The 27,094-nt window shown below is 44.3% G+C and overlaps 1 protein-coding gene across 2 annotated transcripts in view; it reads right to left on the bottom strand.

The window, feature by feature from the left end:
- MAP3K5 (mitogen-activated protein kinase kinase kinase 5) overlaps positions 1-27,094 on the bottom strand; it is a 1,016,304-nt gene that overhangs the window by 708,644 nt on the left and 280,566 nt on the right. For both annotated transcript variants that reach the window (XM_086927404.1, XM_086927403.1), the window contains exon 3: positions 20,851-20,874. In XM_086927404.1, the coding sequence (XP_086783530.1) occupies positions 20,851-20,874 (24 nt within the window). The remainder of the gene's footprint in view (positions 1-20,850; positions 20,875-27,094) is intronic.

The following is a 27,094-nucleotide window of genomic DNA, read 5'->3' as shown; positions in this document are numbered from 1 at the left end:
AGCTATTCTTCTTGGTGATAACCTTGGAACTGACTACTGGGAGGAGGCCTTCTCTGTATACAAACTGGCCAGGGTGATCTAGGCTAATTGAGATCATAAACCTGTTCCCCTTTAATCAATTGCTCAGTAGTTGAGCCTCTTAGTTCAACTGTAATGTACTGAATTGTGATTCCTTTTGAAACTGATAGGTATTGAATTGTGATTCCAATTGAAGCTGAATTGTTGCACCTTATCAATTGTTTGCCAGAAGAAAGGAGTTACTTACTAAAGGTGTCTGTGTAATAAGATTAAGAGTGCTGAAGAGGATAATTTAGTAATTTACTTAATAGTCTTAGAAATGTGGTTGCCGATACTAAGATAACCTATAATGACTTGCACTGTATAATTTGAAACTGAAGAGTATATTATTTTTATAAAGCAGCACGTATTTTCATATAATTTTGGTGTAGTGTTTTCTTTTTGAGTGCTATTGCGTGGAATTACTTTTGGGTGGTCTGCAACCTTAACACTGTGCCTCTGAAATGCTAGTCTTGCCCTAGGCCAGGCTACCCTAATTCCAACACTTTCCAATTGTGTTATTGTCATGAAGTAGGCAATATTGCAACAAGGAAAATAACTTTAAAATTGCTGCTGTGATGCAGGTCTGGAGATTTCATAGGGCAGAGGAGCCCAAGGGAATATAAGGCTATGAAACTCTCACTGGGGGATTATCGAGTGGAAGGTCGTTGGGACAGCAACTACGGGAAGCGTTGCAACACAATTGCTGGGACCACTCGGGTCTGATCACAGGTAAGTACTGTTATGCACAGCCGTGGAGCTGGAGCAGGTTGCTGGAAGATCAGCGCCTACCCACGTCTGGTGAACAGGTTAAATACCTTAAGAGGGTTAGTTGAAACTGTTGGCGGGCCTCAGACTCGGGGCCCGCATTGCCAACGCTGTTAATCTCCTCCCGGTAAATTGACCCAGCAGGGTCACTGCAGGTCGGCTTTCCAAGCTGGGGCAGGGCTGCGGCATGCGTTCTATTCTCCCCGACTTCCTGAGTGGGCGCACCTAACGCGTCTCGGTCACAAGAGTAACAGAGAGGCTAGATCGGGGCACGCACACCGTGCTGGTGATCCGCAGTGCATCCTCAGCCAGCAAAAAGGCAGGACCGGAGCTCACAATGCTGTTTGGTATCCAGAATGCAAGTCCTCAAAAGCGATTAAAAAATAAAGCGGCCAAATCATGGCTCCAGTCGATGCTGAACAGCCTCTGCCGTAGACCGGGGAAATCACATCGCTTAGCCCACAGCAATTTGAGCAGTGCTGTAATTCCAAGAATGCAGCTCGTGGTAGGGCAAGTTCTGTGATGTCGCTGATCCCTCAGGGAGGACACAGGGAAAGCCAACAAGCCCTTGGAGAACACTTGGAAAAGCAGGCAGGCCATCACAAAAGTACAGTTGCAGAGTGGATATCCTCTGGCAGCCCAGCAGGCCAGCACAGCAAAGCAAGAAGTCCAAAAAGTGTTTTCTCCTGGCAGCACAGCAGCCCTCTGGCAATGTGCAGAATGTAGCGCCTGCAGCGTCTGGTTACAAGTCCCAAGCAGTGTCTAAAGATATAGCGTCAGAGCCCCATTACCTATAATCAAAATTTTCTTTGATAAAGGAGTGACTTCAAAGGAACCCTTGGAAGTGCGCAACAACCCTTTCAAGCAAGACCTGGCTCCAGATGACTACTAGGGAGTAAATCAGCCTTTTGTGTGAGGGCAGGGCACAACCTATACAAATGTAAAATGCAAACCACCTCTTCCTCTCCCAGCCTAGGAAGACTAACAGTACGCAGATGTATCTCCTGTCACACCCAGTCCTTCTTGTGTGGTGGCCTTCTAGAAAGTATGCACCAAGTGTAGCTGTCACCTACATCAGACGTGAATTGGAGGCAGGCTTCAAAGCAAAGTGTCATAAGCACAGAGAAATGCCCACTTTCTAAAAGTGGCATTTTTAAAATAGTAATGTTAAATCCAACTACACCGGTAAGTAAGATATATCACCACAATTCTAAACATAGCGAACATTGTACCGCCGCTCCTTTCGGGTCAGGAATAACCACTTAAAAGTATATAAGGAAATTCCCAATGCTAGCCTATGAGAGGAGTAGGCCTCACAGCAGTAAAAAATGAAATAGGCTGTTTGTTACTACCAGGACATGCCACACATAAAAGGCACATATCCTAACTTTTACTTGCACAGCACCCTTCCCATAGAGCTGCCTAGGGCCTACCTTGGGGTGACATTTGTGCAATAAAAGGGAAGTTTATGACCTGGTTTTAAATGGCAAGTAAAAGTGGCAGTAAACCGTGCACGCAGGCCCTGCAGGGCTGTGACAGGTTTAAAACAGTGGTGGCTCCTCCGCTAAGGCGGAGGAGCGTCGTCCCCCTGCTTTCCAGCAGTGAAAAATGAAAAATGAAATGATAAAGATTATCATTTTATTTGTCCTCACTCACTTCCTGCAGCTGAGCTGAGGGCGGGGTGGGGCTGTCCATTTTGACATGACAACTAGAGGAAAGAGGAGGAGTCTATGTCCTGTTTCAAGTGAGCATGACAGTTTGGCGTCATACGCACTTTGATCTCCCCACCCAAGCTGTGCTATACAGCCGGGTGGAGAGCAAGCACAGGGTTGTAGTCCCTTAGTGAGTGGATAACTAGGGTGCTCACACCAATCACAGCACTGCTCCTGCTGGGTAATACTAGCATGAGACCGGCGTCTGGATTGGCGTAGGTGTCAGTATCACCCAGAAACTCCTCAAGAAACTGCAGAACTTTCAGAACACCTCCGCCCGGCTCATTCTCTACATCCCCCATTGCAGCCACAGCACCGGCCACCCGAGAGACCTCCACAATCTCCTTCAAGCTCCTGACATGCGCCTACAAAGCCCTACATGATACAGGACCTTAACAGCCTCACATTCCATGCACCCACCAGAGACCTCCGCTCAAATGTCCCTGGCTACCATACCATGCATTTGCAAGACTACAGCAGGAGGAAGATCCTTCTCCTTCGAAGCACGAACTGAAATACCCTGCCTCTCCGCCTCTGGCAATCACTGTCACTGCCTCAATTCAGGCAGGACCGAAAGACCTGGCTCTTCGACTAAACCATATCGCCTTCGACGGACGAGCAGCCCCCCACCACCATACCCCATTGCACAGTTTCCCCCCACATCCCCCTTGTGCCTTGAGACCCTTACGGGTGAGTAGTCAGGCTCTACAAGCCACACAATTGATTGACTAATTGATTGGCACCTGTGGCATGCTGGGAGTTGAGGAGCAGAGGCCAGAAAAGCACAGACACTCAGAGGGCAGGGAAGTATTTTTAAAATTCTTTTCCCCACACTACCTCCCACGTGCGGCCCCACCACTATAATGCCCCAGCAACTGCCACTGGTTTGAAAGGCTACCTCTGTGACAGGAACAAGCAGTGCTACAGGCCCACTAGTAGCATTTAATTTACAAGCCCTGGTATATGGGATTCCACTTTACAAGGAACTTATATTTAAATCACATATGCCAAACATGTGTAAACGTATCATACCACATTTAGGGAGAGAGCAAAAGCACTTTAGCACTGATTAGCAGTGGTAAAGTACCTATAGTCCTAACGCCAACAAAACTCTGCAAACAGGGCCAGGCCCAACACCAAGGAATCAGTAATGTGATTTTAAGTTGATTAAGGGAAGGCGATCATTAAAGAAAAGCAAGGGGTGTACAGGGAATGGTAAAGTTAAGCAGTAGTATGGGGTTTTAGGGTTTAGGGAAGGGTTGCTGTAAGGGTTCTTTAGGTTTCAAGGAAGGGTAGAGTTAAGAGTTAGTAAGGAGGTTTTTATTTTTTAGAGTTCAGCGAAGAGTAGCATTAGGAGAAGCAAGGGGCTTGCAGAGCTAAATAAAATGAAGCATTAAGGGGGTACTAAAGGGTTTTAGGGTTCATGGAAAAGCAGCATTAAGGGGCAGAAGGGCTTTTTAGGATTCAATCAAGGGTTATATTAAGGGTTATATTAAGGGTTACTTTGAGATTTTAGGTTTCAGGGATAGGAAGAGTTTAGGGGTAGTAAAGGGTCTGCCGGGTAAAGAAAGGGTAGCATTATGAGGCTTGTAGGTCTCATGAGAGGGCTGCATTAAGAGTTGAAAGAAGATTTTAACGTTATGGGAAGGGTAGTGTTATGGGGAAGTAAGAATTTTTAAAAGGTTTATTAAGATAGTGTTAAGGGGGAGTAAGGGATTTTAAGGTTGCAGGCAAGAGTGGTGTTAAGGGGTAGCAAAGAGTATTTCAGCGAAGGGTAGATTTAAGGGTAGGTTTTACAATTCAGGGATGGGTAGAATTAGTCAAGTCAAAGAGTTTTATTGAGTGCACACATCACCCATGGGTCTCCTGGCCCTAGCGTAAATCTCCTTTAAAGGGCCGAAAGCCAACTCAAACAGGGAGTGCCGTAGATGATCAAATAGCCAGGTTTTTAATTCCCTGCAGAACAGCTTGTGATCTGTGATAGTGAGAGCTGTAATGGAAGCTCATTCCAAATAACGGGAGCAAGGTAAGAAAAGGATCGACCGCCATTCCAGGCGGTGCGGATCCTATGAGGGGTAAGGAGAAATTTGGTACTCAACCTAAGCGTCCTGCTTGGCTGATACCAAGTGAGTTTTTTGGCAAAGTACCTTGGCCCAATTCCATACATGTTCTTGTGTACCAGACAAAGGACTTTGAAACAAATTTGTTTCCTGATGGGGAGCTAGTAGAGAGTCTTCAAACTGGACGTAGATGGACGTAGATGGGGATCTGGATGGGAGATTTAGTACCAGTCTGGCAGCAGTGTTCTGCAGGACTTGAAGTCTGGAATAGAGCTCCTCATTAATAATGGATGCCAGTAGGGCATTTCCATAGTCGAGCCTACTTATGATTAGACCCTGGACCAGCGGCTTCCTTAATTCGATGAGAATCCATTGGAAGATTTTACGTAGTCTACGCATTAATCCGTAGCAGGTACCAGTTATATGGTTTATGGGATTTTTCATGGATAACTGGTTGTCAATCCTTACTCTGAGATTCTGCACCATAGGCTTAGGGGTGGGACAGGGACCAAGACTCTGGGGCCACCAGTCGTTTCACCAAAATTCGAGTGCCTTACAGAAGAAGATGACCTCTGTCTTACTAGCATGGAGTTGGAGGCGATTAATGTGCATCAAATTATCAATGTGGGTCTTACAATTTTTGAATCAGAGTCTCGTGTCGGCAGGGCTGGGGCAAAGAATGATCAGTATCTGGGTGTCGGTTTAAGCAGTAGAGCAAGGGTTTCCAGTGTCCAGGCAAGGGTAGACTTAAGGAATAATAAAGATTTATTAGGGTTCGGAGAGAAGTGGCCTTCAGGGACAGAATGGAGTCTTTAGGGCTCAGGGATAAGTAGTGTTAAGAGATAGTAAGAGTTTCTATGGTTCAGGTAAGGGCAGCAGTTAGGGGGAGTAAGGGAGTTTTAGGATTCAGTGTTAGGTAGCATTAAGTAATAGTAACATGTTTATAAGTACCAGGAAAGGTAGCCTCAACGGATCATAAGAGGTTTTTAGGGTTCATGGAATGGTAGCATTAAGTTGTAGTAAGACGTTTTTAGGGTTCAAGGAAGAGTAAGGTTAAGCGGTAGTAAGGGTTTCTAGGGTTCACAGAAAGGTAGCTTTAAGGGGTAGTAAGGAGTTTTTAAGGTTCAAGGAAGGGTGGTGTTAAGAGGTAGTAAGACATTTTTAAGGTTCAGGGTAGGGTAGCTTTAACAGAATAAAGGTTTTAGGGTTCTTGCATAGGTAATATTAAGGGGTAGTATGGGGTGTTTAGGGTTCAGGGATTGGTACTTTCAACAGATAGCAATGTTTTTTAAGGTTCACAAAATGGTAGCATTAAGGGGAATTAATGGGTTTTTAGGATTCATGAAGGGAAATTTTAACATGACAAAATAATAAATAAGTAAATTAATTTAATGTAAAAATATTACATTTTAAGTTAAATATATTAGCAATGTAATGTTTAAAAAAGAAACAATACATTACATTTAATAATTAAATACATTTTTTGGAGCCAAGGAGCTTAAAAAAGCCTCTCCAGCCCTTAAATCTTTTAACTAATAGTTAGAAAGAAAAAACACCATGCTATGTTACGGTTTCTCTGAAGAGGATGAAGGGAAGGGAGAGGTGGCTAAGACTGTCTTCCTTCCCTCTGGGCTGCTGCCAGAGAAGAACAAACTGCATAATTATCTAATTATCTAGAAGACATACATCATTCCAGTGGCATGTGCTTGACCTAAAGACAAAGCTCTGTTCTAACACAATAGCTAGACGTGATAAAGAGCACTGGCTCACTCAAAACGATAATAAATTATCACAGTTCTTGAAGAGTAAGCACTTTTTTTTTAGATTGGTCACAAAAGGTCTGGTGACAGCGGCACTGTCAAGCCATACCTAAAAACGGATTTTTGCAACTATGCGTTGTTTATTACAATGCGCAATAGCATATTTAACAGTAGAGGCATTCAGAATATGCTCTAAAAAGTAGTACACCAAAACATAGCTGTAAAAAGATACTGGAGTAAGGCTTAGGCAACTGGGCAAAGCACCCCTGAAGCAAATGTAGACTTTGAGATGTTCAGTCAGGCCTTAAAGAGTGGAGGGTTGTTCTAGATAAATAGTATAGTAACTCTAAGCAAATCAGGCACATTCAGTTATCAGGCCCTTGTCAAGGTGTTGTGGAAGCTTATGGTCACAGGGCAGCCCTCTAATGAGTAATAGTCGTTCACTGCTCCGAAGTGTCAAAGGGTCATATTTTGACTCACTTGGAAGAGGATGTGGGCAATGAAGGCGTATTCTAGGAAGTGGCTACACATCTGTATCTCAGATTCAGAGTGGCATGAACTAACAGCATTTAAAATGTATAGTGATGTCCTTGAAGTGGACTGCGACTGGGTAGCTAGCATGTACTGCAGGTAACTCAGCAGACATAGATGTTAACAGCTTTGCAAATATTTAATTTCAAGGAAGCCTTTAGGTTGCAGCAAGCGCTGTGTGCAAATCAAGGAAAGTTAGGAATCTGTTGATGCGGTTTGGATGCAAGATTAGATCCAAAACTTCAGTTGTATGTGTCTTCTATAAGAAGTTTTTATCATCAACAACCGGATTGAAATCCGGTTATAACTGCATTGATAACAGCAGTTAACTAAAGTGGTTATCCACTGTTATAACATTACTGGGGAATGTGTTTATTTTTCCTTTATTCCGTTGCCTCGCTCAGGTCTCCGGAGACTAGAGAGCAGTGGCAGAATGACAACCTCACTCTCCTTATCCTGGGTCTCCACCAGAGGTGCTTCTCCGTAATGGAGAGGGAGCGTCGCCCCACTGGTCAGAGTGAGTTGCAGAAAAATAAAATGATATTAAAACAATAATATAATTTTATTTTTCTGTGACTGTCTCTGGCTGAGGCATGCTTGCTTGTGGGGCAAGCTTGGACATGACAGGGAGGAGTGTTGGGCATTTTGACGTGACCAGGCCGGCCAAACAGACATACAAACTTCTATTTCTCCAACCCAGCTGTGTTGCCCAGCCAGGTTAGAGAAAAGCTGCAGGCTCCCAGGCACTGTCTGAGTGGCAGACCAGGCCACCCCTACCAATCCTGGCGCTGCTCTTATAGCATGAGAGCAGCATATGGATTGGGTAGGGAGCCTGTGCTTTCCCAGAGACTGCCGGGAGTGAACCACTGAGGCTGTAGTCAGTGTAACGGCATTTAATTTATTTATTTTTAGATTATTTTCAATTCCCCATTTTGTTCTACCCCTCCCACTCACTTTTGTTGTGTGGCAGCCGCCACTGGTCTCTACAGATTTGAGGGAGTCAGTATAACATGAGCAGCACTGTGTCTGCACCAGCTTTATTCTTCCCGGTCAGTGCGGGTCTCTGCAGACGCATGCTGAGAAAATAACCTATGCTGCACTGATAGGTGACACTCACAGAGCTGCTGTCAGTGTGGTGCCAGCTGTCCACTCTGTGTGATAGTGGGGAGCACAGCTTTGGGCTGGAAGGGGTTTGGAAGGCCCAGAGGATTGTGGGATGAGTGGCAGGAAATCAGGTAATTATTTTTCAGTGAGAACGGAGGGGGAGGGTTTCCAGAGAGTGGTGGTGTGAGTGACTGTGGGCAGAGTTTTTTTTCCCCTGTTTTAGCAGGGGGATGTGGCAGGTGCATATATGCAGAAGCTGGTCTGGGGGGGAGCCAGGAGGCCAGTTTTTTTTTATTTGTTGTAGTATCTTGAGACTGGTGGGGGTGAGTGGCAGAAGACCAGATTATTTTTTTTTTTTACATGTGACATGGCTCCTGCATTACTTTTCTGTCTGGGTACACATGTTCAAAGCAGAGACACATATTTTTAGGGGGTTGCATATAGTACATAAAATTAAAGCTTGAGCAACATGGTTGTTTATCACCACAAGGTTCTGAGTTATAACAGACAACATAAGCTTCACTCTCATAGTCTATTTGATGTCACTCAGAACCCATTGTTTCCTTCATTGAGATTCATTCAAACTTTCAAATTCATCCATATAATACAGTGGCATTTCTTAGTGATGCACCTCTAATCAATAAATACACTAAACATATCCAGGAATAAAAGAAATATACAAACAGCGATGCATTCATCGTAAGAGACCAGGTACAATACAAACTTTCTTATTAAGAGCAACTAATGTGTCTATAATGCATTAAAGTGCAAACAGGGATAGAATGTACAACTATACAAATAGGTCTAGCCCCTACTAATATTTCATCTACTTAGCAATGCATTCAAAAAGAAGATATGAGCCTTTCTAAATAACAAAAAGAATAAATAATGTAAATCAAATTTTTTATCTAACCTTCGTATTTAATCGAAGTACGATTCCCATACTTTTTCAAATTTCCTAATCCCCTGTTTCGCATTGCATACAACCGTTCACTATTTCTGTCCTACTTCATTTTCCTACCCCACTCACACATTGTTGTAACCTGAAGTGATCGCCATCTTTGAAGCAGCAGAGACCAGGCAATCACCATTGCAATCTATATTAATTTAAACCATTATCAGACAGAGGAAGGGAAGGATCATATCCCAAAACTTTCATCCAGCTATTAGAGTCCAGTTTAATTAGACATTCAGCCTCCAAGTACCGGAAGATATAATTCCAAAACCCCTTGACTAGAGGACACGGAGTGATAATATGCGTCCAGTTAGCTGTCGATTGATTTGAACAGTGGAAACACTGACTAGAATGATTAGGGTAAACCTGGGATAAGAACTGTTGGGGTTCTATATTGCAGCTATATGTTAAAAAATCAAATCCGCTGCCAATTAGCTCCATTTAGTGCACTAATATTGAGTTTATTAACCTTGGTCCACATTCTCACTGTTAACTCCAACCCTTCATGTTTTTCCTATTTTGTCATTGCTTTCTGAATGAGGTTCGGACCCTTTGTAGAAGCCAGAAGTTTTTTCCACTCCCACATCTACTTTTCACACCCATTAATCGGTGCCAGATCCAGATTACTATGAAATTTATAGAACATTTTGTAGGACCCAAGGAGGAGGAAATCATTTTGAATTAATTAAATCATGCATTTCGGAGATACTGAGCTACCTATCCATCACAACAAAGTCTGAGGTTTTCCTACTACCAGCCTTGGCCAATTTTTTTTATAACTTCAAATGAATAATCCTGAATGCCGAAGTGAGTTCGGATAAGGGGGTTGCAGTATTGATAACTGGGATTGAATATCTTCTATAAAGATCCTGACTTTTGTGAAAAAACAAATGCATGCTCTTATAGCGGATTTTTTAGGGTGATTTCGTAATTTTTAACGTATCGTGTATCTAGTACTCTATGTAAATTGACCTCATGAAATAATTCACGAATATTCCTGTATGCACCTAGACATGACCTGTGCAAAGTATGCAAAATAATAGTCCCTGAGATTAGGGAGCGCTACCCGCCTTTCTCCAAATCCTTATACGAAATACTTATTGCAATTCGGGAAGAAGGGCTTCCCCCAAAGAAAGGGAATGAACATGGGCTCAAGCTTTCCAAAAAAGGGTGCTGTTAAAACACATGGAATATCAGAAAATAAGAAATTGAACAACGGGAGAACAGACATCTTGATCGGCAAGACCCTCCCCATAATAGTTAACAGAAGACTGTTCCAGCGGGACAATAGATCCTGTACTTTTAAAAGCAGCGGAGAGAAACTTGAGTTGTACAGGCCCGCAATTCGTTACGAGAAATTGATTCCTAAATATTTCTGGGGTTGAGAGTTTGCACATGAAGCAATATCAATATGCATAACGTCTGGCTTGCATCCGCATCAAATTTTTTCTGTTTTCTTTTTTTTAATTTTATACCAGCCGAGAGCTTCAAACTGTTCACAAATCTCAAAAACCTTCGCCTGGACCCCCTAATCACAGTCGAGAATTAGCATACAATCAGGGGCGTATAGTTTTAATTTCTCCATATCTGGCAGAGGGGGGCTGATATCTGCATTCTCTCAGATGGCAATAGCCAGAGGCTCAATAAAAAAAGGCAAACAAACTGGGAGACAGCTGGCATCCCTATCTGGTATCTCATTTAACACTTACTTGACCTACCTCAGCAGTGTTAACAATGATCATGGCTCCTGCATTGTGGTACATTCTTTGTATCAGCCCAGTGTTCTGGGGGATGGTATACCGAATCTGGACAAGATACGGAGTAAGGTCTCCCAGACCACGAGGTCGAATGTCTTCTCTGCATCCAACTGGAGAACTGGGGCTGGTATATTCTTGGTCTCAAAGTAATCTAATGCTTCGGCTAAATAGTGCATTTTTGTCCCTAGCTGTCTCCCTGCAATAAAACCATTTTGATCAGAATGGATCAGATTTGGTACTATTATGTTGAATCTATTAGCTAAAAGTTTTGTAATAATTTGTAGTCAGAGTTCAGAAGTGTGATTGGACGATATGAGTTGGGATTCTCACTGTCCTTCCCTTTTTGTAAGAAGCTAACCACATTCCCTTTATAAAATGATACTGTATCGGGCCTCCCTCTAACATTATATTGGCGACCAGTAGAAAATATTCCAATAGAACCCCAGAAAATGCTTAAAAGAATTCTGCCGATAGACCATCCGGTCCACAAACATTTCCATTCGGGAGGATCCTAATAACCTCTGCCAGTTCTGCTTTAGAAAAGGGGCATGTGATATTAGCCTTTCGGTCTCGGAAAGTACCAGGATTTTCTGTTCGCGAAGGAACATCACCAGGGACTCATTATTGATTGATTGTTCTTGGACCATAAATACACCTATAATGTTTCAACATTATTCCCCCAATGTTAGACGGATCCTCGCTCCGAATACCGGTGACGGGGCATTTCAAAGTGCTTAATCAATTACTTGCGGCTTTCTCCCGAACCAGCCATGCAAGAAACCTCCCTGTAAAATTACTTTCTTCATATACCTTTTGCATATAGGTACAGTTTGAGGTTTCACATTTTAGGTAATATGCCTCACCTAGCGCCCAATTAACCTGATCGTGCTTTCACTGATTAAGAGCTGAGGGACTTCTAAGTAAGCTATTGTTGCACTGCTGCATGTTCTGTTCTAAGATTTTCTTTTGTACTTTATCTTTTTTTAAACTTTCAGCGTCCTTACCTATACCCAGCCCACGAATATATGCCTTAAGAGAATCCAACACAATATGGGGGGGGGGGAGCCGTCCGATGATTTATTGCAAGAAATACCTTTATCTCTGTTTTGCAGAATAGCACCCAGCTTTCTTCCTATGGATACTGTCTATTAAGAAACCATCTCTAAGGCTGAACTAAGATTTTACCTAACTCAACCTCCAACATAATCATTGCATAATCCGAAAATCCATTAGGTAAGATTCACTGATTACTAAAATTCAGGGTCTTAGATATAAGAAAGAAGTCTATAAGGGAAGACGTACGGAATCTACCTGAATAACCGGTGTATGCAATTTTGGTAGGAAATACTTCCCTCCATGGATCAATTAACCCTAGGGTTTTACTATAATTTTGAATAATTTTAAAGGTTTTAGGTTTTAATTGCCTTTTGGATGTGACTGAGGAATCAATCTTAGGGTTTGGTAAAAAGTTCAAGTCTCTTCCTATGGTTTTTTCACCAGGAAATGTTATTAGTGATTGAAACAATTCTTCATATGGCTTAGTATTATCTTCAACTGGGGCGTAAATGCTAGCGAAAGTAAGATATCTGACCCCCCCAGCCTACAGGTCACCCAGCCCTACCTTCCATTTTTATCATTTACAAAGTTTACCACCTCTGTTTGAAATTTGTACCCAGAAAAATTGCAATACCCAGATGTGTTGCCTGGGAAAAGGAGAAGCCCTTGTATGCCGCCCAAGATCTGAACATGGAGAATTCCACTAACTTCTCCACCGGTATACGAGTTTCTTGGATTAAAACTCCAGATGGACTTTCCGTCTTAATCCAGTATTCAATGGCCCACATTTTCTTATTATTATTAAGGATGTTGAAATTGAGGGAGACAGCCTTAAGAGTTTCCCTTTTATTCATTAGCACAATATGTTAATTGACCATAAAGAGTCTCAAATATAGAGTGAGACTTTAGGGTAAGTCCTCTAATATACCGAGCCAGCCCCCAAAACTCTGCTGTTTAACCCCTTCCATGCTGGTGACGAACCCCAGCCGTCATGCACTACGGTGCTCGTGTGCTGATGACGGCTGGGGTTCGTCACAGCCCACCCCTGTTCGTCCGGCGGCCGCACACGGGGGAAATCGCGGCCGCACGGAAGGGGTTAATAAAACAGTCAACACCAAGAGGGTGCTCTGCAGCAATAAAACTCATGGTGTTGATTTATCAAGGCTTTGCGTTATTAACTCTCCACAAACTATTCCTGAGTGCACATTCACGAGAAAAGTTCTGATAGTGCAGTTTAAGATTGGCAATTGATTTTAGACATGGATCTCTTTTCCCCCTCTTGCTTGTAATTCCCACACACACCCTCCACACCGCCCCCGTTATCCTCCCCATCCCCCTTCCAAAAGCCATGGTGAGCAGTCCACCATCCCCCTCACACTGGACAGGCTTATCCCGTCCCACAAAACTGGCACCTCTACCTTGTACCAGAAACTATTGGCCGACCCACCACATCTCTCCCCATCCCAGGATGTGGACAGAGAAAGCCCAAAAATACCAGGGAGAAATTAGAAGGTAAAAAAAGAAAAGGAGAGAAAGGGGAAAAAAAAGTCAAAGAAAAGTACGAATAATCCTAGAATTAACTTGCAAGCACTGGGCTTAGGAATTAGGACTTAATAGAAATTTGCTGCAGCAGTTCCTGGGCTTCAAGGACATACATTAAAGAATACATTACATTTTCCTTTTACAAGCAGTTTAAGTTTACTTTGCTGTGCAATCATTGCCTGTGCCCCTTGTTCTTAAACAGATGCAACATTTTAACAAAAGTCTTTTGGCTGCAGAAGCGGACATATCTGGGAAGATACGACATAATGGAACTTCTGGTGAAGTAAACGGTCGCTGCTTAACCGACTTGGATAGAATTTGTTCTTTCACCCGGTAATCCCCAAAATTGACCAATATCGTCAGAGGAAATTTGGAGTTTGGAGGGAGATGTGCAGGCATGCAGTGGGCCTTCTTTCTTATATCAAATCCCTGGTATACTCCAGGAGTACATATTTTTTAATAAAGCAGTCGAGCCATTGGAGGGCCTGCTGGCCCTCAAGATCCTCCGGAATACCAAGGATACGAAGATTAGAGCACCTAGAATGATTCTCTAATTCCTCCAACTTGTTTTCTAATACAGATTTTTGGCTCTGGAAAGCACCAACCTTATCTGTCATTATGACAGCCTGATCCTTCAGCTGCGATATTCTTGCGTCTGCCTCATTCACCTTCAAAAGAACGACGATCCACCACCACCAGCAACAGGTTGCCCGTAGAAGCTGGAACAAGATCACAGCCGACCAACTCGCCGCCTCCCTGAGCCAGCACCCACCTGCCAGCTCAGCAAACCCCAGCCAGGCCGCCGACAACCTCACGAAGTGGATCAGCAACTGCGCGGACGAACTAGCCCCTCTGAGGACCCCGCCCAGCAGACCCGGCAGCAAGAAAGCACCATGGTTCACCGACGAACTCAAGAGCTCCAAGAAGAACTGCAGAGCCCTCGAGAAAGTCTGGAGAAGGGAACCTACACCGAACAACATGACCACCCTCAAGCTCGCCACCCGGAAGCACCACCAACTGATCGGCACCGCCAAGAAAACTGCATTCAAGGACCGGCTGGACAACAACGCACACAACTGCAAGGAACTCTTTAACATCATGAAAGAACTCTCCAACCCCAGCGCAGGAAACAACGACATCACCCCATCGCAAGACCTCTGCAACTCCCTCGCCTCCTACTTCCACAACAAGATCGCGGACATACATAACAGCTTCAGCAGCCAACCGACGGACGCCACGACCGCAGCAACGCCACCCACCACCACCCTCTGCGCCTGGACCCCGATCAGCACCGAAGACACGGTCCGCATGATGAACTCCGTCCACTCCGGATCTCCAACCGACCCCTGCCCTCACCACGTCTTCAACAAAGCCGACGCTATCATCGCACCCCACCTACGGGACATTATCAACACCTCCTTCGACACCGCCACCTTCCCTGAGAGCTGGAAGCACGCCGAACTCAGCGCTCTACTCAAGAAACCCACAGCAGACCCCACCGAACTCAAGAATTACCGCCCCATCTCGCTCCTCCCGTTTCCAGCCAAAGTGATCGAGAAGACCGTCAACAAACAGCTGGCCGCCTTCCTCGAGACGAATGGATCCCTCGACCCCTCACAGTCTGGCTTCCGGGCCAACCACAGCACCGAGACCGCCCTCATTGCTGCCACCGACGACATCCGAGCCCTGATGGACAACGGAGACACAGCGGCCCTCATCCTCCTAGACCTCTCCGCGGCATTCGACACGGTCTGCCACCGCACCCTAGTGCATCGCCTCAGCAACGTCGGAATCCAGGAGAAGGCACTGGATTGGATCATCTCCTTCCTCGACGGAAGAACTCAGAGAGTCCGCCTACCACCGTACAAGTCAGAGGCCACCGAAGTCATCTGCGGCGTCCCCCAAGGATCCTCTCTGAGCCCCACCCTCTTCAACGTCTACATGAGCCCCCTCGCGGCCATCGCACGCCAACACAACCTCAACATAATCTCCTACGCCGACGACACCCAGCTGATCCTGTCCCTGACCAACGACCCCGCCGCCGCCAGAGCCAATCTGCACGAAGGGATGAAAGATGTAGCCGAGTGGATGACGACCAGCCGCCTGAAACTGAACTCAGACAAGACGGAGGTCCTCATCCTGGGCTCCTCGCCCTCCGCCTGGGACGACTCCTGGTGGCCCCCCGCCCTGGGCACCGCACCCAAACCGACAGACCACGCACGCAACCTGGGCTTCATCCTGGACTCCTCCCTCTCCATGACCAGACAAGTCAACGCCGTCTCCTCGTCGTGCTTCAACATCCTGCGCATGCTACGGAAGATCTTCTGGTGGATCCCCACCGAGACCAGGAAGACCGTCACCCAGGCCCTCGTCACCAGCCGACTGGACTACGGCAACGCCCTCTACGCCGGTACCACCGCCAAGCTCCAGAAGAGACTCCAGCGGATCCAGAACGCCTCTGCCAGACTCATCCTCGACATCCCACGCAACAGCCACATCTCCGGACATCTGAGAGACCTGCACTGGCTCCCCGTCAACAAAAGAATCACCTTCCGTCTCCTCACCCACGCACACAAAGCCCTACACGATCAAGGCCCGAGCTACCTCAACAACCGAATCAACTTCTACGCTCCAAGACGCCACCTCCGATCAGCCAGCCACGCCCTCGCCGCCGTCCCCCGCATCCGAAGAGCGACAACAGGAGGAAGGTCCTTCTCCTACCTGGCCGCCAAGACCTGGAACTCCCTCCCTCCCGACCTGCGCCTGACCCAAGACCACCTCTCCTTCAGGAAGAAGCTGAAGACCTGGCTGTTCGAGCAGTAACGGCACCCCCCCCCCTCCCCAAGCACCTTGAGACCCTACGGGTAAGTAGTGCGCTCTATAAATGTCTTTGATTGATTGATTGATCATTCAGTCGCTCCGGGATCCAAGCCAACGTATCTTCGATTTTTGTAAAAAGGGCATTTATAGATGCAATTTCTATAGTTTGAGAGCCTTTAAGTTCCCTAATTTAGTCCAAAATTAGATTGAGCAGGCCTTTAGCATCCCATTGCAGAGTAAAGGGCATGGCAGCCTGAGAGGAACCCTCCTGTATTCAATCAGCTACGGATTTGGTTTGTGCTACTGGGGCTTCAGCGCTTCCTATCGCTGCCTGTTCTGTGATTCCTGCCACAGATGTTCCCAGTGACCTCATTGAGAGAGACACTGAAGATTGCGATGAAATATCGCTATCACCCCTAGGAGACATGCCCTCCGTTGAACTTGGGGACTGTGAGACTGCCAAATGAGCGCTCTCCAAACTATCTATACCAGAAGTTGAGCCAGATTTAAATAGCCTGTGTTGCTCTCTCTCACATGTGGTTCTCCCTATCAAACTCCCCCTTGCTCCACACTCTGTGTTGCTCTCTTTCCTCATATCCTTCTCGCTGTTCCAAACCCCCCTATCCAGGTGTTCTATGTTCCTCTCTTCCTCAATTCCCTTTCCCTCATCCCTCATGTTGCTCTCTCCCTCATTAGGTCTCGCCTGTCGATGCGCATCGAGCTTGCGAGACTATGGGGTCTTAACCCCCTCTCCTGCCCGCCGTGTCGCATTTCTCCTCCCCCCTCCCCTTCTCTCTCTTCCCTCCGTCTTGTTTTTTTTTCCCGCTCCGCCTTCTCCCCTGCCCGCCGTGTCGCATCGTCATGGCAGTTTTGAAAGTAGGGGCAGAAGAGCGCCACATATCAAAAGTTTGCGGCTTCGAGCTGCGTTAACCTGTGCCTCTCTGCGCTGCCTTCTCTGTAAATCTGTTGAAACACTGAGCTGTGGAATGCGTACATTTCTCTTCCATGTGGCAACACTATTATGTGATGAAACTAGTTTTAAGTGCATGGGCGCTGCGCTTTGTTTCATCCCGGCACCCGCCTTCAAGTTAGGAAAAAAAACTATTCCGAGCGGGGGCTCCAGGTCACGGACCTTATTCAGTGTGAATACTTTAGCTGCACTTTATTTTCAGCTTAATATGACATTTTGGTCCGTATGTGCGGCTTAACTACCTACATGTTTTTTAATCACATTGACCTTTAACATTTCTCCCGTTTGGTGCCCTCCCTCTTAACACCAAAATCAACACTCCTCCCACCCCCATGTCCGGGTTAAGTGGAGTGCCCTTCGTCATCGGCCGCTCGGGCTCAACCTCTCCCGGATCACCTCTATAGCCGCAGGGGCCACGGTGATCAGCCCACCTCTCCTCCTCCCCTGCAGCAGCTGATCTACCACTGCAGTTCACACTGCTCTGCAGGTAAAGCCCTTTAATGCCTTTGTGCATTTAGAGGGGACTCATTGGTTATGCAGCATTTTCCATAGTTGAGAAAAACAGCCTGAATGCTGTCCTTTTGACCACCAAAAACCCACCCAATCACAACGATTTAAGGAAGCTGTTAAAAACGTTGTTTGCGCTTTGAAGGTGCTCTCCAGCATGTTCAAGAACTATGGAATTCATAAAAATTATAATCTTTTCCTTTGCAATTCTGTGCAGCAAATCGGAACATAAAAGTCCTTTACCCCATTTAGGGAGCCAGCTGAAAACCATTAAAAGTGCAGGAGCTTCCGTAACTTGGCAGTCTGCTACGCCTTCTGCGGTTGTTTGCTGTGCGCTGTTCTACTGGGATGTCCTAAACCTTATTATTAACACAAGAAGGATCACTTCTGACATTTGATTGGTTATTGAACTTCACATTACTCCTTCAGTACGGCTGTTGGATAGATTTGTAGGTCTCACCTATCCCATTCCACAACCCCCTCGCCCTCACACCCCCTCACAACCCTTTCACCCTCACACCCCCTAACTCACCCACCTCACCCTCACACACCCTCACTCACACTCACCCTCACACCCCCTCACCCTCACACACCCCCTCACCCTCACACACCCCCTCACCCTCACACACCCCCTCACCCTCACACACACCCTCACCCTCACACACACCCTCACCCTCACACACACCCTCACCCTCACACATCCTCACCCTCACACACCTTCACTCACCCTCATCCTCAACCCTGCACCCTCACACCCCCTCTCACACACCCTCATCCTCACACACCCTCACTCTCTCACACCCACACCCACACCCACACTCACACCCTCACCCTTGCACCCCTTCACTCTCACACACACACACACACACCCTCACTCACCCTCACACCCTCACACACACTCACACCCCTCACCCTTACACACCCCCTCACCCTTACACACCCCCTCACCCTCACACACACCCTCACCCTCACACACACCCTCACCCTCACACACACCCTCACCCTCACACACCCCCTCACACACACCCTCACCCTCACACACCCCCTCACACACACCCTCACCCTCACACACCCTCACACATCCTCACCCTCACACACCCTCACTCACCCTCATCCTCAACCCCGCACCATCACACCCCCTCTCACACACCCTCACACACCCTCACACCCCTTCACCCTCACACACTCACACACCCTCACTCACCCTCACACCCCCTCACCCCCCTCTCTCACACTCACCCCCTCACTCACCCTCAAACCCCCTCACTCACCCTCAAACCCCCTCACTCCCTCACCCTCACACCCCCTCAACCACAGCATCACTCAGCGCAACCACAGCATCACTCAGCGCAACCACAGCATCACTCAGCGCAACCACAGCATCACTCAGCGCAACCACAGTATCACTCAGTGCAACCACAGTATCACTCAGTGCAACCACAGCATCACTGGTTCAAATATGTTTTTTCAATGTTTCAAGCTGTTTTAAAGCTTTCAAACTTTATTACAAATCACAAAAAAGATGTTAATATTTCACTTATGTTCTTGGATTTTCGTCACAATAAAAAAACACTGAACATAATCTTCACAAAAGTTATTTACAAAAGTTTAAGCTATTGACATTACAAATTAAATAAATTATTTAAGTATTAATTATTTAAAAAAATTAAAAGCCATTGTTATTTGTAATATCAATACATCTAAGTCACGTAAATACAAAACATGTTGCATTACAAATGCTATAGGTGTCACATTTGCGAAAGTTATAACTATTGGTATAGTAAATGACAAAGCTATTAATTTAGCTATTTTAAAAAACACATAAATCAAAAAAATGTCATTTATAAGACCAATAGCTCAAACTTTCCTAATGCGAGACCTATTGCATTTCCAATGCTTGTTTTTTTGTAGGGGGCAGCACATTCTTATCAGAACCACCACCTTAAAAAAATCTGTTTGGAGCTACTGAAATTTCATTGTTTTTTATTTACGGATCCTGCATTATTTTGTAGGCACATGCATCTGTGACGAAGCATGCATGTGCATATATCATCATCCATGGGCATGCCCAAGCAGAGACACAGGCACCATTATCATGCTTTAAAAAAAATGTTGGGACTAGGCTGCACAACATCGCCAAACAGTAGTGACCTATTATGCATTATAAATGACAATGGATGTCATCTGAGAGTTTCAGTACCATTTCAATACCTTATAAGATATGTCAGCCTTCAGCCTCACACAGAAATCTCTATGTCCCAAATGCCTTAATTTGCTGCTGTATCTAACTCTTTTTACACGTGAATCTACGCGATGGTGAGGCCTTGATGGGATGTTCCTTCTCACTGGTCAGGACTAGGGCTCTCGGTTTCATGGTTTTGTTTACATTTCGGTCTTTATGAACCTATATTACTTGTTTTGATGGTATTTATCCACGTTTGTTTACGGTCAGTGACAATTTGCATCTAGTATATTTCCACCTGTATGTTACAGATAAACGTACATGTGGGTTGTTAGTGCACACAGTAGTTTAATACAATAAAACAATATACTGGAATTAACACGTTATATTGTATCACACCTTCAGCTGTTTAAGGTTCATCAGGAAATTAGATTTTTTACCCCGCCCCCATGCTGTCCTTATGCAGTCTTGAATGAGAACAGAAATATACAAAAATTAAGGTGCACTTTAGTTTTTCCTTTTACATACAGTCAAGGAAAAAGATAGTTGCATGCCTTTATTTGTAAAAAGAAAAATTATATATATTAAAAACCAGAAAACTTGGAGCCTATTAGCTCCATTCCCGGTTTTGCAAGTCGAAACTGTTGTGAAAGGTTGGCTGTGGTATTTGTAGTGACATGTCTTTGGTGACGGCTTCTGAAAGCAGAGCTGAAAGGCCAGGCAATGCTTAATATAGTAAGTCAGACATTTCTTCATTTTCTTTGTGTGCACTTCCCTGAGGTCATGTGCTTTGGGAACTTGGCTTTTGTAACCACAGTCTATGCGACTAGTCAGTTTTAAGTCTGAAGCCCTCAAGTGAGTCTGGCACTGTGTCTGACATGGCACTTGAGAAGTCAGCTGCTTGGAGTCGAGCCAGTCTGAGCAGGAGAACAGTTAATGTAGTGACTTTCTCGTGTGAAACTACTCCATCGATGAGGACAAGAGAGGGAACACAAACAAGGAACACAGAAAACGAGCCACAACTGAGAACACCTTAAGGAGCAAAATAAAAAGAAATAACTGTACTTACATTGTTTTTCTGGCAAATAATTTCCTGCAAAATAAAGAATACACGTTTCAGTAAATACATAATTTGGTGGGCACATCAAGTCTTTGATCAAATGTAAACGTTTTAAAACTGAACTCTTTATTCAAATTAAGAATTTCCAATGATTATATCTTTACAAGTGGAGGAGATGTGTCCTGAGCTGCCGGCCTTGGAACGTGGGATCCAGGTCTGAATGTTGGTCTCTTTGCAGCTAAACCCGGCATTGTGTGTTTTTGGGCAGATCTCTTAATTTCCCTGTGCTTAGAAAAGTTAAAATGTGAATTTTATTTGCATAATCTGATAATTCCCACTTAATGTACGCGTTCCGAGATAGTCACTGAGATCCATGCAATGTATAGTGCTTCATTGCTTCTGTTAAGAATATTCCGTAGACATCGTAGGTGTACCAAAGATCCTTTATTGCATTACGCACCAACACACGCTGCGAGAGGACGGAGGGTATAACCTTCACAGCCTGCCACCAGCTGTCATCTGTCAACATTCCAGAAGTCACAGCTGGTGACTTAGGCAACAAGAGTACGGTATCCTGGAGAGGACAACAGGCAATCACAACAGCTTCCTAGCTAGATACTCAGAAACGTTAAAGTGCAGGAGAAATTGTTTTTTTTCTGGGTTCTTTCGAACTACAGACTCTTACTCTGGAATTGATGTATTCATAGTTCTTTCTTGGCTTTCTTTGGGGGCAAACTCCATTTCAGTCCTATTGCTGAACTATACTTAGTTCTGGCTGTTTGCTTTCTTTAAAGGTTGACCATAGCTTGATCCTCTCACATTATTTGAATAAAATTACTATTGAGCTATTAATTGATAACTGACCACTTTTGCCCTCCGTAATGATCTTAATTTTGAACAAACGTATATGCTTTAACTTGGACTCTGTCTCGAGTACGTTTATTTGATTTGGCTTAGACTCAGTATTATGAAGTATTATGAGGACTCGGACAGTTCTAATCCTATGTATCTATCCTCCTAATTATTTTAATTACAGTGCCAACAACTATATCATAGCTGTCAGCACTGTCTCATGCTAGACCACTATATTTCATACAGGGCTATGTGAAGCAATATTAAGATGCACTATGACATAATGGGCAGCACAGTGTTTTGTGTGGATGCATAGCTGATACCTTTTGAAAAACAAAGTTATTGATCACAAGGTGATTAATAAATAAAAAAAGTAATGTAAACATTATAGGAAAAAACAAATTAAAAGATAATACAACACCCTATATTAAACATCCCAAATAATATTTTAGAACACACTCATCACCCTCTTTGGGAAATTGACGATACCGAAGTAGGCACTGATACATGCATATCTCTCTGACCAGGGCATTACAGACTTTATGGACTCACTAGAAGCGTGCAATAAATGGTAACAGCTCTACACTCACCCTAAATGGGAAAGGTGCACACTCTCAAAGACATAGTAGGGGCTCCCGGGGCTCGTTCGAAACCTAGTGAGACAGTTAGTACCCCATTTCTGACGCTGTATATGGAACAAGAATGAGAATTGTATAGCCTGAATTGGTTATTAAATGTCTTATTTAAATTGAGTCCAGAGACATATATGGAAATGTAGTCACTAAAGCTTACATAATTTGAATCACAATGCTTATTTCTTTTTTAAATTGCTTTAAAAAAGTAAAAAAGAATGTTATGAAATTCACTTACATATGCTGTACTAACCCTTTTTTGCGACTGAATCCTGAAATGTTCTCTCACCCTGTTTCTTTCCCTTTCCTCTTTCCCTTTCCTCATTTGACTTCATGGTACTAACGATCTGGAACTTGAAATTGGTTCATTGTGGACTAAAAAAAAATATACATGCCAACAGTAATTTTTTTATTATTTTAGAGGACTCCCAATTTCTTTAGGTCAACAATCGCTTTCCTGTATCTTTTTTTGCATGAAAAAATCTTCCACTTTAATGCAAGTCAATAGCGAAAATAATTATCTGCAATTTCCTTTGTAAATCTCCCTCTTTTCTGTTCATAAATGTTGGCATTTACAAACAAAAGTGTTTTTCGTACCTCGTCCTTATGTAACTATTTCCAACCTAAAAATACGTTTACATGTATAAATAACAAATTACAAAGTGTGATGGTACCTCGATTGCGATGCAACATAGGGTAGATGGTGTAACAGCCCAACCTTCCTGGCTGATAGGGACTATGGTCTCTGGTTCTTAAGTGCGACATTTAGACTAAAGTGCAAGGTAAGGTTGCACCCTTGAACTACATGGTCGCCAAGCCACAATCCACAGCCGCTACTAGCATTGGGTCATCACAATACTGGTTGAACTCTATAAGGTCTAGCCAAGGCAGAGTCTCCTCTCATGTTGTTTGTGGTGGTGCCGTTGCACTCCAGATGCCATGCAGAGTCACAGAGAATTGTAGAAACTGGGCGGGTGCCCGGGTGTGCATGGGTGGTTTGTGGATGCGGAAATTCAGGGAAAACAACGCTTTACAGAATTTTTATAAGCCTGAGCACACCCCATGACCAATGCTTAACTGTTTGCGGTCAGCTGTGGACATAGAATGGCCCAGATCCAACGTGAGCCCAGTCCAGGCAACTTACGCAGTGATTATATAGTAAAAAATAAGCAAATACTGAGACCCAATAACAACACATTTGGACACAAAACAGCAAGACCACGGAGAACCTTGTGGATGGCGCTAGCGGGCCAGGACAATTGTGCTTGAGCATAGGCCCCCTAAACCCTCCTCCCCACCACCTAAGCAACACCACTGAAACTGGCTCTGTGCAGAAGAAGCAAGGCACTGGGTTCTGTTCTGTGGCACTGGAAGTCAAAACTGGCTGTACTCCATTAGATAGAAGCGGCAGAACGAGAATACCCGTGCAGGACCTGTTGAAACCAGTGTTGTACCTCTACTCCTGGATCACTGCAAACCAAGGTGACACAGACTATGCTCTAGAACCACTGTGCTGTGAACGTGTCCCAGCTCGCATGTCTATGTCTGGGAATGGCAGGGGACAATGAGGTAGAGAAGAGAGCCACATACAAGAGCAGAGGGAGCACTGCACTCCGATTGGATGGAGGTCCAAACAACTGTAGAGCACAGGGAGCAGTGCCACAGAGGCGCAGTAGTCAGTATACATTCCATCTTTATTCAACACGTGCAAGACTGCTTCTCAGACGGGGCATACCATACAAACATGGGTGATTAAAAGTCTTGAGAAAAAAAAGTTAAACTAGCATAGGTGAATTATTTTCACGCATAACCTTAGAATCCAACATCAGTAAAAATGTACAGAGGGTGCTGAGTGTTGACTTGGTCAAGTGGCTGAAATATTCAACCGAACCTGTGGGCTTTGCTCCAAACAATGCATCACATGCCAGGATTGGGAATAAAATAGTAGACCTAGTCATGTATTTCTTTGTTTCAGCCTTGTTTGAAACACATACATCATCATAGGCATCCCATTACTCTTCTCTACCTCTCTGGAAGGTATAAGAGTAAAGTGGATAAAACATGCATAATTGAATTGATTGAAATAGAAACTGCAATATTATTGAGACTTTTTCTTCAAATTCTGAAACAGTTTTGCTTCTTAATCTTCAGTATGTTAGTAAAAGTCTCTCTTTGCCAGGGATATGACTAACAGAATGCAATACATATTATGAATGGTAGAAGGCGGCCATTTTAATCACAGTACGGACCTCTGGGACCTGAGCCTTTAATAGAGGACAATAGAATAGGCTAAGAAGGCTGTCATCAGTTTTTCGGCATGCTGAGAAGAAGCTACCACCATACTACTCTTGAAATAGTCAATTGATTTTGGTGCCTGGAGCAAAAGGTTATTGACTAGACAGGCTCACAACCTTACATTCCTTGTAATAAATGGGAGCTCGTAATCTCCCTATTATATATTGTATTTCATTGTCTAATTATACGTACGTTCTGACGTTGCATCACGCATGTAATAAGACAATTATGCACCTAATCGCTTGTAATAAGCCATTACAAGTGAAGTGTGACGTCACAGTGCTCAAGAAGCACGGCAACCTTCACTTCGCTTCAACAAAGCTGGTGCGTGCACGTGAGCCCAAACACTGTTGTGTGTAGCCACGCCACCGTTTTTAAACTAAACTGTCACTTCACAGAGACAGTGCTTGGGGCAGCGTTCCAACTTCTCTCGATGTCTCTGGGAAAGAATGCTGGTTGTCTAAGGCTGCCTGCAGGAATGTGCGGAGCAGCTTCATCTAAAAAAGAAAAAAAGATTTATTTCACATGCTAGGGCTTAAGGAACTTGTTTGCTTGCTCCTCTACTTTTTGCCCGTTAAAGTAATATGTTTTGTTTTTGGACAGGCCAGCGCTACTAATTCCTGTAGGCTGCCTTAGCATAACTACTAAGAAACCCCACATCATGTGCCTTACCATTAGCAATGCCTGCCTTTGTAGTCTGCAGCAGATTGCCTTCTGGGACATGAAGTTCAGTTTCAAAACTGAAAATGATGTAGGCTATAATGTCAGGACCAGACGACTGTCACACAACACATGGTCACCGGTTGGCCACTTAATGTGTTTTCAGAAGAAGGGAGCAAAGCCACACTATATGGGATAAAATACCCTCTCTTACTATACATATGGATATTGCAAGTGCCCTCGGAGTTCTGTGACTAATAAAGACATTCAGCCTGCAGCCTCATGCCTCTTCACTGAACTCTTGATTGCAATTTTCTTATAATGTACAAAGGGGGATATTTTAGACCATATTTATTCTGTGATGTGATGCAACTATCTGTAAAATGTACTTGCATCACATCTTTTTCTAAATAGTCGCAACTGCCTGATGCGACTTAAATTAAAGTTAAAAAAATATACATTTTCTAAATAGGTATTCTTGAATCAAGGGCTCAATGAAACAAATAGGTCTATTATGCCTAAATATGTCACAAAAATATACCATGTAAGGGATAAAGAAAGTCAGCCATGCAAATAGTTACTCATGGGAAACTCCCTTTTTGATATCTTTGAATAACAGGAAAGGAAATGAGACCTAGTCATATCAGCACAAAAAGGCATGGTCGTGAAATAAAATGTATTTCCGAAGTACTTCTGCAAATGTAAGTAAATGTTAACACAAAACAAATTTTAAAAATATAAACATCTCAGAGTTTCTTCTATGAAAACAACTTTTGCGGCTAAAGACTACGAAGAGGCAGACATTGTTTTCAAAGCATAGCATGTTTTCGCGTGCAACATTATTTTTCACTACATTTTCCTCAATGTAGAGTTTTGCACTGGATGCAGAGCTTGGGTTCACCTTGTTCTCTATGCACCAAACATTCTTAGAACCAGCTGCTGTTCCAACTACATCTTCAAGCATTAAGCTGAAACTAAAAAACAAGACAGGAGTAAGCTTATTTTACTGTTTCAGAACAAGTCCTAAAAATGTACTGCCATATGAGTGAACCAAGCTCACAATTGCTGGACACACTAGAAGGTTGTTGGATGGGTCCTTTACAAATGAAGCAGCACGCAGAAGGATCTTGCTGGAGAATCCTTTATTCCTTACAGCACACAGCACATCTCGGATACATCGGTCAGCTCCGGTGGTCAGCGCTAACTGCTGGACCCCAAACACTCGGCCGGAATGTGGTTAATGACAAAATTAAACTCGAACATTCTAGAGAGTAATCTTACCAGTCTAGGACTGACCTTGTCGTGATCACTTTTTGACAACAAAAACACAAGGGGCTTATGATCGGTGATTAAAAGAAATTTTCTGCCCCATAAAAATGTTTTAAAGTGTTTGGTGTCCCACAAGCAGGCTAAAGCCATCTTTTTAATGGTACTGTAGTGGCGTTCAGTCTGGGAAAGAGATCTGAAGGCAAAACCCATAGTGCGGTCCGCACCCTCCACTAACTGTGTGAGGACAGCACCTAATCCAACCCCACTGGCATCAACTGTGACAATGGCTTGCACATCATCTCAGAAAGGGTGTAAAGCAGGAGCTTTCACTATGAGGTTGTTTAGATTATTGAAAGCTGAAGACTTAGCCTCCTCTCACACAAATTGTTCACCCTTCCTGAAGAGTTCGGTTTGGAAGGAAAAGCTGTCAATGAATCATGAATAGTATTCACATAACCAGAGAAAAGACCGTAACTGGTCTTTATTCTCTGGAGAGGGAGTGTCAAAAATTGCCATCACAAGGTCAGACTTAGGCGTCATGCCAT

This window comes from Lissotriton vulgaris, chromosome 6, assembly GCF_964263255.1.
Source record: "Lissotriton vulgaris chromosome 6, aLisVul1.2, whole genome shotgun sequence".
Classification (NCBI taxonomy): Eukaryota; Metazoa; Chordata; class Amphibia; order Caudata; family Salamandridae; genus Lissotriton; species Lissotriton vulgaris.
Note: the sequence above shows the minus strand (reverse complement) of the source record. Positions and strands in the feature narration are given on the sequence as shown.